A 12,542-nucleotide genomic window follows, 5' to 3' on the forward strand; every position below is an offset into this window, starting at 1 on the left:
GTCAGTCTATTTAACAATTGTCTATTTTTTTATAAGGGTGACACCTACCCCTTATTGACCTTAGCAGCTGAGGGGATTCTAGTGGTGGTTTTCTGCTGCATGGTCAGGTAGCGCTTGTGTGCTTTTGTATTTTCACAACAAATAAACTGTTTTTACTTTATTTTTTTTGGCTCTAGTTTTAAAGTGTGATTTATATGAAGGATGTAGGTATAACTATTGTATAAAATACAAAACTGCAGTGAATACTACAAGAAGCACTGCTGTTATGATACTTCACAGACACTATGTAATAAATAAGAAAAGAAGCTATGCCACTCTGATGCCTCACAGACAATATGAGTGTTTTCAGGAGGTACAGTAGCTGAATAATATATTGTCAATGCTGATGTCACAGCTAGTTTGGAACCGTAAAGTTTACATTGTGTTAGAGGCCAACTATCTTTTATGAAGCCACATGATCACTACACTTGTAGCATGCCATGACGCATTACTTTTTCGGCCTTTAATGAAAGAACTATGCCAGGCCTTACCAGTGTGGCTTCTTTTGTGTACCATGAGCACATTTGGGCCGATGCATATTATCCCACAGATATCACATTTTAGTTTTCCGTTAGGAAGTCGAATACCTCCAACTCCTGTTAAGGCTTTGGTGCCTTGTCCGTTCAGTGAGCCATTCATTTTCTCCCCAGCAACATCAATCATTCGTAAATCTTCTGCACAGTCTTCTCCAATCATTTCACAGGTACGTCCGTTCTCCTCATCACTATGGGTCTCTACTTTTATATTGCCAGCTAAATGAGACAAAAACAGGTGCAAAAAAACTCACTACTGCTTAGAAGCATTTTCCAAGTCAACATTTACATGTATTATTTTCAATATAATAATTACATTGATAAAATGAAACAGCTTTTCATATAAAATAATTATATGAAACATTATTATATTACAAAATGTATTTAATTTCAAATGACTGCACAACACAAATGATTTGTTTCAATGCAAATATGACAAGGGAGTTTAAGGGAAACTGTCAACAGATTCATTCTGTCCAAACCACTTCTAACACGGGAGAGATCTTTCAATCAACTGGAATGGGCTGGGGAGAAAACGGCTATGTACCTCATTAGAGAAGCCAAGTCTCCCCTAAACTCCCTGGCTGGCTATTCTAAGTATGTTTACTCTGAGACTCTGCAGCATTTAACACGGTTTGGGCACAATAAATTTGATGACAGGTTCACTTTAAATATTATATAAAAGAAGTAATTTTATTAGTGCGTGATTGGCTGAGTGGGCATTGGGGTCGGTTCACATGACTTTATTTTCAGTCTGAGTGCGGTTCATGAAAAAACGTACAGCACTTGGACCAATATTATTCATTCAATGAGGCAATGCAGATGAACAATTTATTTCTTTTTTTCACTGACCGAATCTAAGTGTGAAAAAATCGCAGCATGCCCTAGTTGATGAGACTCACCCATTCAAAAAAAGATGGAATGCCATACTGAACCACAGTATTCTTTAACCTCGTAAACTGTAAATGGTCTTGTAAATTATTATGCTGGAAAAAAACGGATTGCATACCGATGACAAATAAGAATAGAAATTGTCCAAGTTTTCTAGATGAAACGGACGATTTTTTATACAGTTTTGTGAACCTAGCTTTTTAGACCATTCTCGAGAAGAGACCAGGAAGTAGGATTGGGATTGAGTTGCAGAGGATTGGTGAGGGTGCATTTTACTTCTTTTATTGTTTAGTCTGAGCCTTTCTTAAAATAAACGTTTCCCCATAGATGACTCCTTTAAAGAGTAACTGTCATTTTAATTTTTATTTCATATATCAACAGTGCTCATCAAGATAAGAAATATTGTAATATATCACAAGAGAGTAATCTGCTTCATTCTCCGCCAGGACTATTCATTCATTTTCAAAATTCCCAATTCGCTGGTAAAATCTGTATTCAGTGAAGACAGACTGTTACAATACTGAAATGGCAGAAGGTGCTGATAAGATTCTAAGTAGAAAAAGGGGTAGGAGGAGGGAGGAGCTCTGCCTCTGGCTCCGCCCTCTCCTGTACATAAAATCTTAGTAGTAACCGCCATCTCCTCTCTCAGTAATGTAACAATCTGTCTTCACTGAATACTGATTTTACCTGTGAATTGGGAATTTTGAAAATGATTATTCAGTCTTCGCGGTGAAAAGAGCAGATTTCTCTGATAAAATATATTACAAAGTTTCTTATTTTCAAGTGTACTATTGATTTCTGGAACAAAAATTAGATCAATAGCCTCTCTTTAATGGTTTTCTATTGAGATACAGTACAACAATGCTTCACATTAACAGTTTTTGTTTGTTTGCTTCACAGACATGTTTTTATTATACATGCAAAAGGAGTAAACAGTTAAAAGCAGCATGATAACACCTATCCATACATAATAACAAAAATCAATACCAAGCTAAATTCAGAATAAATAAATATATATACGGCAGCGCATGCAAAACCTTACTGCAAAGTGCACACACACTCACTGTGCAGGAAATACTGCATGCTTACAGAATGTTAACCACGCCATGGTAAGATGAAAATATACTTACGGGAAAATGATTTGAAAATGATAGCGTGTAAATCCCTAAACCGCTCAGCCTCACGTACAGCTGCAATAAAGAAGGCAAACAGGATGCTGGGTTGAACACGCCACCGTCAATACTTCATTGAAGTGGTGATACTGTTTGTCACAGTTAAAATGCCCTTAAAATATCGAGGTTGGGAAGACACAAATCTGCTTATTCTAATATATTATGAAAACATAGTTCTTTCTAATCAGGACAAAGCTCGGCTAGGTAACCAGGGAAACACATATCATCAGTCTTTTGTCACAACATAGAAAAAATGCATCTCACCATTTAGATTTCACTTAAAACACAAGGAAGTTTGTTCAAGCCTACAATTACTACACAAATATATTTTGACATAATTTTAAAGAATATTCTTACTTTTTTGGTATGTAATTTCAACATAGATTCATGATAAAGAAGGATAAGTAATACCTTAAAACTAAGAAAAGTTTTATATTATACAAGGGTAATAACATGGATAGCAATTAAAAATAAGATAATGCCGGAACCTTGTATACAGAACGTGGTTGTGCACGCACATGTAGCAATTTACACTATTCATAATATGTCAGCCTGTCGGACGCTCACCCCACTCACTCATGACGTTTTTTAGTAAAGACTTGTACGCCACATAAAATAACAGTTTTGGATCATCTGTTTTTTATAACACGGCACTGTGCTTCTGTTCCTCTCTGTTATTCCTCCAAGCTGATATGAAGAAAAAGACAACTAGGTCTTACCATTCGTCTTGCTAAAGGGGTATGTGCCTAGGTCATCTAAAACAGTATCAGCACCGATTGAACGCTGTAAGGGGACACAGTCCCAACTAGTAGCTCTTTTTTTGTCAATTTATTCAATGATTAGGAGGAAACAATGGAAGAAGAACTGAACAAAGTAGAGTAATAAGAAAAACATGATATCAAAAATACAATTATTTACTAAAACAAACATCAGATGTGCTATTATTTCCTCTCCTTGCTTGAAGCTCCCCATAAATCTTTCAAAAGTGATCCATCTCTCCCCCTCCCTTGATTTAAATGGCATGAATAACCTCAGGTCAAAAGAGATCAGTGTTTGCTCTTACTTTATTCCTAATGCTCCCCTAATGTTCTTTTTTTTTTTTTTTCTTTTTTTAACTCTGACATATGGTTCCAGAGATATAGGTGTTTTTATGGTTTTTAACAAGAGGGCTTTGCTCCCAGGGTAATAGTGCATAGCAGCCTGAAGACGCGCCCTCAGAGTATCCTGTCAACCCCCTTGGCAGAGACCATAAAGTTCAACAGTAAATAAAAATTCACATATCTCTGGAACCGTATGCCGGATTAAAGAGAAAAAAAAAGCAGGAAACTCGGGAACAGCAGAATTAAAATAAGAGCAAATACAGGCTATTTTTGTCCTAGTTACAGATCCTCTTTAAAAGTTAGTGTTTTTAACCCTTACTTGACTGATCGATTTTCAATTTTTGCGCTTTAAATACTTCTTCCCCTTTTTTCAAGAGGCATAACTTTTTTTTGTTGAAATAGCAATATGATTGCTTGTTATTTTACAGTTGTACTTTTGAATGACTGCATACATTTTATTATATGATGTGCTGGAAAATGCAAAGAAATAAAAAAAAACAACATAATTTTGCAATTGTTTTTCAAAGGTTTGCATTTATAGCATTTTTTATAAGGTACAATTGGCCTGGATGTCGGATTCTCCAGGTCAGTACAATTATAGTGATATCAAACATGCATACTATCTTTTTTAATGAAGGGTCTAAAAAAAAATGTGGAAGTTCATAAAAAAAAAAATTAACTTGCGTTGTCATTTTCCTAGACAACACCTTAAATTTTCAATCAATGGAGCTGTGGGAGCTTATTTTAACACCCTGAGTTGAAGTTTTTATCGATATCATTTTGGAGTAGATATGACGCTTTATCTGGTTCTTATTGCCTTTTTTGTGCTGATGCATTACAACGCTTATAGATTGGGTCAATTAGAGTCCTCAACTTACGTACGAACCCCAGTTATAAATGTCACAAGTGCAAAAAAAAGAAAAAACTAACATACAGTGCGTACGGAAAAGTTTCAGACCCCTTTAAATGTTTCACTCTGCTTCATTGCAACCATTTGGTAAATTCATAAAAGTTCATTTTTGTTCTCATTAATGTGCACTCTGCACCCCATCTTGACTGGAAAAAAAAACCAGAAATGTAGAAATTTTTGCAAATTTATTAAAAAATAAAAACTGAAATATTGTATGGTCATAAGTATTCAGACCCTTTGCTCAATATTGAGTAGAATATTGAGTAGAAGCACTCTTGATTTAGTACGACCATGAGTATTCTTGGGAATGATGCAACAAGTTTTGCACACTTGGATTTCTGCCATTATTCCTTGCACATCCTCTCCAGTTCTGTCAGGTTGGATGGTGAACATTGGTGGACAGCCATTTTAAGGTCTCTCCAGAGATGCTCAATTGGGTTTAGGTCTGGGCTCTGGCTAGGCCAGTCAAGAATGGTCACAGAGTTGTTCTGAAGCCACTCCGTTGTTGTTTTAGCTGTGTGCTTAGGGTCATTGTCTTGTTGGAAGGTGAACATTCGGCCAAGTCTGAGGTCCAGAGCACTCTTTAAGAGGTTTTCATCCAGGATATCTCTGTACTTGGCCGCATTCATGTTTCCTTCAATGGCAACCAGTCATCCTGTCCCTGCAGCTGACAAACACCCCCATAGCATGACGCTGCCACCACGTTTCACTGTTGGGATTGTATTGGGCAGCTGATGAGCAGTGCCTGGTTTTCTCCACACAAACCGCTTAGAATTATCACCAAAAAGGTCTATCTTCGTCTCATCAGACCAGAGAATCCTATTTCTCATAGTCTGGGAGTCCTTCATGTGTTTTTTTAGCAAACTCTATGAGGGCTTTCATATGGTTTGCACTGAGGAGATGCCTCTGTCGGGTTACTGCCATAAAGGCCCGACTGGGGGAGGGCTGCAGTGATAGTTGACTTTGTGGAACTTTCTCCCATCTCCCTACTGCATCTCTGGAGCTCAGCCACAGTGATCTTGGGGTTCTTTTTTTACCTCTCTCATCAAGGCTCTTCTCCCACGATTGCTCAGATTGCCTGGACGGCCAGGTCTAGGAAGACTTCTGGTGGTCCCAAACTTCTTCCATTAAAGGATTATGGAGGCCACTGTGTTCTTAGGAAACTTGAGTACTGCAGAAATTCTGTTGTAACCTTGGCCAGATCTCTGCCTTGCCAGAATTCTGTCTCTGAGCTCCTTGGCCAGTTCCTTTTGATCTCATGATTCTCATTTGGTCTGAAATGCACTGTGAGCTGTGAGGTCTTATATAGACAGGTGCGTGCCTTTCCAAATCAAGTCCTATCAGTTTCATTAAACACAGCTGGACTCCAATGAAGAAGTAGAACCATCTCAAGGAGGATCACAAGGAAATGGACAGCATGTGACTTAAATATGAGTGTCTGAGCAAAGGGTCTGAATACTTATGACTGTGATATTTCAACTTTTCTTTTGTAATAAATTTGCAAACATTTCTACATTTCTGTTTTTTTTCAGTCAAGATGAGGTGCAGAGTGTACGTTAACGAGAAAAAATGAACTTTTTTGAATTTACCAAATGGCTGCAATAAAACAAAGAGTGAAAAATTTAAAGGGGTCTGAATACTTTCCATACCCACTGTCCCTCGCAACTGAACTCTGTCCAGTCTTCTTCTTTCCGCCATCGCGCATCGTTTTTACAGCCTATTTAATATATACCAGGCTCTGGCCGCTTCCAGGCTGGAGTTTATTGTGTATCAAAAGGTTGTGTCGTCATCACAACCTTATGATGCAAAGTAAGCTCCGGCATGGGCACAGCTAGAAGTCCTGGCTTATAGTGAAGAGGCTGGTGATGAGTCTTACAATGGCGGAAAGAAGAGGATCAGGATGGCGAGGTGAGTATTGGTTAGAAAAAAAAATGAATACCTCTCCAGCCTTTGTCTTTCCCCCATTGAATCATGACTTCTGGCTACATGTAAGATCCAGAGGTCACTGCAGGTCATAAAGACCTCTTATGATGCACAGTAATCTCAGAGGCCTCAATGTGGCTGGTAAGTCCTACTGAAAGGCCGGAGGTGCAGCGTGCCCAATGACAGAAAGAAGAGAACCCGACGGCAAGCTGGTCACCATCCAGTCATGGTCATGGTCGGCATCTAGCATTTCCTGGCACTGAGGTCACTTTGTGTCATAAGGCCGCAAAATTGACCCCGCAATCTTATAACGCGCAGTAACCTCTGAGGCCTTGAATGCAGCTGCAAGTCCTGGTCTATAGAGAAAAGGCCAGGAGACGCAGTGAGCCCAATGGTCCTTTCAAAGAGGACCATATTGCGGGCAGCTAGCAGCCAGGGCTGTCATTGGTGAGATATTATTTTTTTATCCTGACCCTGTTCGATCTTGCATACGTATCCAAATAAACCTATAGCACATATTTAGTTCTTAACCCTGGTACTGTCTGTAATTAATGTTATATTTTGACAGATTGGACGTTTACAGATGCAGCGATACCACAAATGTGTATTTTTTTTATTTACTTTTATTGGTACCACCTTGGACTACATAACATTTTTTTGTGTCTTGAAAAAGTATTCATACCCTGTGAACTTTTCCACATTTTTTCACATTACTCCCACAAATTTATATGGATTTTATTGGGATTTTATGTACCGTAATATACCAACAGAAAGTAACAAGTAGTTGTGAAGTGTAAAGGAAATGATACATGGTTTTATAAACATTAAAAAAGTAGAAATATGAAAATTGTGACGTGCATTTGTTTTCAGCCCCCGAATTAATCATTTGTAGCACCACCATTCACTGTAATTACTGGTGCAAGTCTACCTGCTTTGCACTATTAAAGACTGAAATATTTGCCCATTCTTCTTCGCACACTAGCTGAGTGAGATTGCATGGAGCGTCTGTGAGTAATTTTCAAGCACTGCCACAGATTCTCAATTGGATTTAGGTCTGGACTGCAACTGGGCCATGTAAACACATGAGTATGCTATGATCTAAACCATCCATTGTAGCTCTGGCAGTATGATTAAGGTCGTTGTCCTGCTGCAAGGTGAACCTATGTCCCAGTAGACTGAGGATGCCATGTCGCGTTTAAAGAGCCCCCAAAACAGCAGAAACCTCCCACAAGTGACCCTATTTTGGAAACTATACCTCTCAAGGAAATTACATTTTCCCCCCTAAAATATTAATTTAGCCCCCAAATTTTTCATTTTCACAAGATTACCAGGAGAAAATGGACTACCCAATTTGTAGTGCAATTTCTCTTTAGCTTTCCGATGTCCATATGTGGGGGAAAAACACTGTTCACGCATACTGTTGAGAACAAAAAAAAAAGAAGTCCCGTTTTAGAAGGCAGACTTTGCTTGTATGGTTTTTGGGCACAATGCTGCATTTGTAGAGGCTTTGTATTGCCAGAAAAGTAGTAACTCCCACAAATGACTGCATTTTGAAAACCATGCCTCTCAAGGAATTCATCTAGGGATGTGATGAGCATATTGAACCAGCAGGTGCTTCACATAATTTTTTTTAACATTGGTACGAGAAAATGGAAAATGACATTTTTAACACTTATGGACTCCAAGATTTATAAAGCATTTCTTCTAAATGAAGGAATACCACATGTGTGATCGGAAACTACTATTTGTGCACACAGCAGGGCTCAGAAGGGAAGTATCACTATTTGGCTTTTGGAGCACAAATTTAGCAGTAACAGTTTGTGGGTGACACTTGCAGAGCCCCTGAGGTAACAGAACAGGAGAAACTCCCCCACAACTGACCCCATTTTGGAAACTTCACCTCTCAAGAAGTTCATTTGTGAGCATCATTTGCAGAACCCCATGTTTCCAAAACAGCTGAAATCCGCTAGGTGTATGTGTCCATCAGTCTAAACTTTTAGAATGGATCCCGAAGCATCCATCTACCATCAAGACCCACATAATGCATGGTATACATCTATTTCAGTGTCCCCATGTATAGGAAAGTGCAATCTGCTGCGCTTTTATATAGTTACATAAGTGTATGCCGGCCACATGGAGGCTGAAAGAACGCACTTTCTGCCAGCATTTTGTGAATGGTTGGCTATGGTGACGTAGCAGTAATACGTATAGCCTAAGTGATGTACAAGCTACATACAGCAACACTGTACATTGTTTGGTGGCCGCTAAGTGAATACTGCAGAACATTCACTTCAATAGGATATAAAGCTCCACACTCATCTACTAAAAAATGTATGAGGTTGCTGTGTTCCACTCATACATCACTTAGGTCCAGCCACTGCTGGAGCAGTTTTCAGTTGATAGGTGGGTGTACTGGTATTGGACCGCCAAAGATCTCATATTGAAGAAGTATTCAGAGGATAATTAATAATTAGACCAGGAGAACCCCGTAGTGTATACTCCCGTCAGTAGCAGTGCCATACATGTTGACATTAGGGGTGATTTAGGCACACTGAGGGGCTCAGAATAGGGGGTCATTTGGCTTTCCGAGCCTGAATTTTGTTGAAATTTATTATATATACCGTACTACGATACGATACGATACACTTTATTGATCCCGTGGGAAATTATGGTATCATCACAGCAGCACAACTTACATCATAAGAATCATAAAATGAATTACTTAATTGACATGACAGTTTGTTGACAGAAGGACATTATACATTAGAATAGGACATACACAGCGGGTGAACTGAAAAGTAGAAGAAATAAAGTAGACAATCCCCTTTATGATTTAACCCTAATGTTATTGTTGTACATCCCCATAGCAGTTGGCACAAACGATTTCCTAAATTTTTCCTTCTTACACCTCAGAAGTATTAGCCGGTTACTGAAGGTGCTCCTCTGTATCATGAATAGCTCATATAGTGGATGTGCATTATTGTTCATAATTGCCCTACACTTTCTCAGAGTTCTTCTCTCCACTACCTCTTCAAGAGAGTCCAGATTGCAGCCGACAGCAGAGCTTGCCTTTTTGATAAGCTTATTCAGCTTATTAGCATCAGAGGCCCGCACACTATTACTCCAGCATATGATTGCAAAAAAGATGGCACTTGCCACCACAGACTGGTAGAACATTTCTAACATTTTGCTGCACACATTAACCCCTTCCTGACCTATGACGCCACGTAGGCGTCATGAAAACCTGTGCCAATCCGACCCATGATGCCTATGTGGCGTCATGGAATGATCGCGTCCCTGCAGATCGGGTGAAAGGGTTAACTCTAATTTCACCCGATCTGCAGGGACAGGGGGAGTGGTACTTCAGCCCAGGGGGGGTGGCTTCACCCCCCCGTGGCTACGATCGCTCTGATTGGCTGTTGAAAGTGAAACTGCCAATCAGAGCGATTTGTAATATTTCACCTAAAAACTGGTGAAATATTACAATCCAGCCATGGCCGATGCTGCAATATCATCGGCCATGGCTGGAAACACTGATGTGACCCCCCTCACCCCACCGATCGCCCCCCCCAAGCCACCGATCTGTGGTCCGCTCCCCTCCGTCTTGTGCTCCGCTCCCCCGTCCTTCTGTCCGCTCCCCCCGTGCTCCTATGCCCCCCCCCCCGTGCTCCGACGCCCCCCCCCGTGCCCCGATCTCCACCCCCTTATACTTACCGAGGCTCCCAGGGTCCATCCGTCTTCTCCATGGGCGCCGCCATCTTCCAAAATGGCGGGCGCATGCGCAGTGCGCGCGCCGAATCTGCCGGCTGGCAGATTCGTTCCAGGTATAATTTGATCACTGTGATAAAACCTATCACAGTGATCAAAATAAAAAAAAATAGTAAATGACCCTCCCCCCTTTATCACCCCCATAGGTAGGGACAATAATAAAAAAAAGAAAATATTTTTTTTTCTTTTTCCACTAGGGTTAGGGTTAGAACTAGGGTTAGAACTAGGATTAGGGGTAGGGTTAGAACTAGGGTTAGAACTAGGGGTAGGGTTAGGGTTAGGGGTAGGGTTAGGGCATGTGCACACAGTGCGGATTTGGCTGCAGATCCGCAGCGGATTGGCCACGGATCCGCAGCGGATTGGCCGCGGATCCGCAGCGGATTGGCCGCGGATCCGCAGCGGATTGGCCGCTGCGAATTCGTAGCAGTTTTCCATCAGGTTTACAGTACCATGTACACCTATGGAAAACCAAATCAGCTGTGCCCATGGTGCGGAAAATTCCATGCGGAAACGCTGCGTTGTATTTTCCGCAGCATGTCAATTCTTTGTGCGGATTCCCCAGCGTTTTACACCTGTTCCTCAATAGGAATCCGCAGGTGAAATCCGCACAAAAAAACACTGGAAATCTGCTGTAAATCTGCAGGTAAAACACAGTGCCTTTTACCTGCAGATTTTTCAAAAATCGTGTGGAAAAATCTCACACGAATCCGCAACGTGGGCACATAGCCTTAGGGTTAGGGTTGGAATTAGAGTTAGGGTTGGAATTAGGGCTAGGGTTGGAAATAGGGTTAAGATTAGGCTTGTGGTTAGGGTTACGGATAGGGTTAGGAGTGTGTTGGGGTTACAGTTGTGGTTAGGGTTGGGATTAGGGTTGGGATTAGGGTTAGGATTAGGGTTGGGATTAGGGTTACGGGTGTGTTGGGGTTAGGGTTGTGGTTAGGGGTGTGTTGGGGTTAGGGTTGTGATTAGGGTTAGGGCTACAGTTGGGATTAGGGTTAGGGGTGTGTTGGGGTTAGTGTTGAAGTTAGAATTGAGGGGTTTCCACTGTTTGGGCACATCAGGGGTCTCCAAACGCAACATGGCACCACCATTGATTCCAGCCAATCTTGCGTTCAAAAAGTCAAATGGTGCTCCCTCCCTTCCAAGCCCCGATGTGCGCCCAAACAGTGGTTTACCCCCACATATCGGGTACCAGCGTACTCAGGACAAACTGGGCAACAATTATTGGGGTCCAATTTCCCCTGTTACCCTTGCAAAAATAAAAAATTACTTGCTAAAACATAATTTTTGAGGAAAGAACAATTATTTTTAATTTTCACGGCTCTGCGTTATAAACTTCTGTGAAGCACTTGGGGGTTCAAAGTGCTCACCACACATCTAGATGAGTTCCTTGGGGGGTCTAGTTTCCAAAATGGGGTCACTTGTGGGGTGTTTCTACTGTTTAGGCACATCAGGGGCTCTGCAAATGCAACATGATGCCCACAGACCATTCCATCAAAGTCTGCATTTCAAATGTCACTACTTCCCTTCTGAGCCCTGACGTGCGCACAAACAGTGGTTTACCCCCACTTATGGGGTACCAGCATACTCACAACAAACTGGGCAACAAATATTGGGGTCCAATTTCTCCTGTTATTCTTGTGAAAATAAAAAATTGCTTGCTAAAACATCTTTTTTGAGGATATCCAATATCGATGTTGCACCCAATTCCCCTCCACTTCCAGTTGGCAGTACACATGTACTGCTAAATCTATTGAAATACTCGTTCATCTCATTAGCCTTGTCCAGATTTCCTCCCCCGTGATCAGACCTTACCTTAAGCCCAGTCAGTAATTTCATTCCTGACCAAACCTCCCTGGTATTATTGTGGGACAGTTTCTTTTCAAGTTTAATTCTGAAGGCTTTCTGGGCCTCCTTTATTTTATACTTCAACTGGGACCATGGACAACTACTGGGACCATGGACAACTAAAATTTTTCTGTTGACAAATGAAAAAATTACAGAAGGGCCTACCGTAGATTTTTGGCAGGATGATATGAAGTTTTTAGTGGTGCCATTTCAGAGTACATAACATTTTTTATTTGCTTTGTATTCCAAATTTAGAGAAACACAATGAACAAATAAAAAGCAATTCAGGATTTTTTTCTTTTTGTCTTTACCACGTGAAAACCTGAGATAACTACTGTATGTTGGGTCAGTACAATTA

At 40.7% G+C, this 12,542-nt stretch overlaps 1 protein-coding gene across 10 annotated transcripts in view; it reads right to left on the reverse strand.

The window, feature by feature from the left end:
• The window catches only part of IKZF1 (IKAROS family zinc finger 1), a 203,279-nt gene that overhangs the window by 43,562 nt on the left and 147,175 nt on the right, over positions 1 to 12,542 (reverse strand). For 6 of the 10 annotated variants that reach the window (XM_077269374.1, XM_077269372.1, XM_077269375.1 and 3 more), the window contains exons 4-5: positions 2,594 to 2,653; positions 531 to 791 (exon numbers count right to left, since the gene is read on the reverse strand). In XM_077269374.1, coding sequence (XP_077125489.1) covers positions 531 to 791; positions 2,594 to 2,653 — 321 coding nt within the window. The remainder of the gene's footprint in view (positions 1 to 530; positions 792 to 2,593; positions 2,654 to 12,542) is intronic. The other 4 variants (XM_077269369.1, XM_077269368.1, XM_077269370.1 and 1 more) reach the window with 3 other exon arrangements.

Source organism: Ranitomeya variabilis, chromosome 6 (genome assembly GCF_051348905.1).
Source record: "Ranitomeya variabilis isolate aRanVar5 chromosome 6, aRanVar5.hap1, whole genome shotgun sequence".
Taxonomy (NCBI): domain Eukaryota; kingdom Metazoa; phylum Chordata; class Amphibia; order Anura; family Dendrobatidae; genus Ranitomeya; species Ranitomeya variabilis.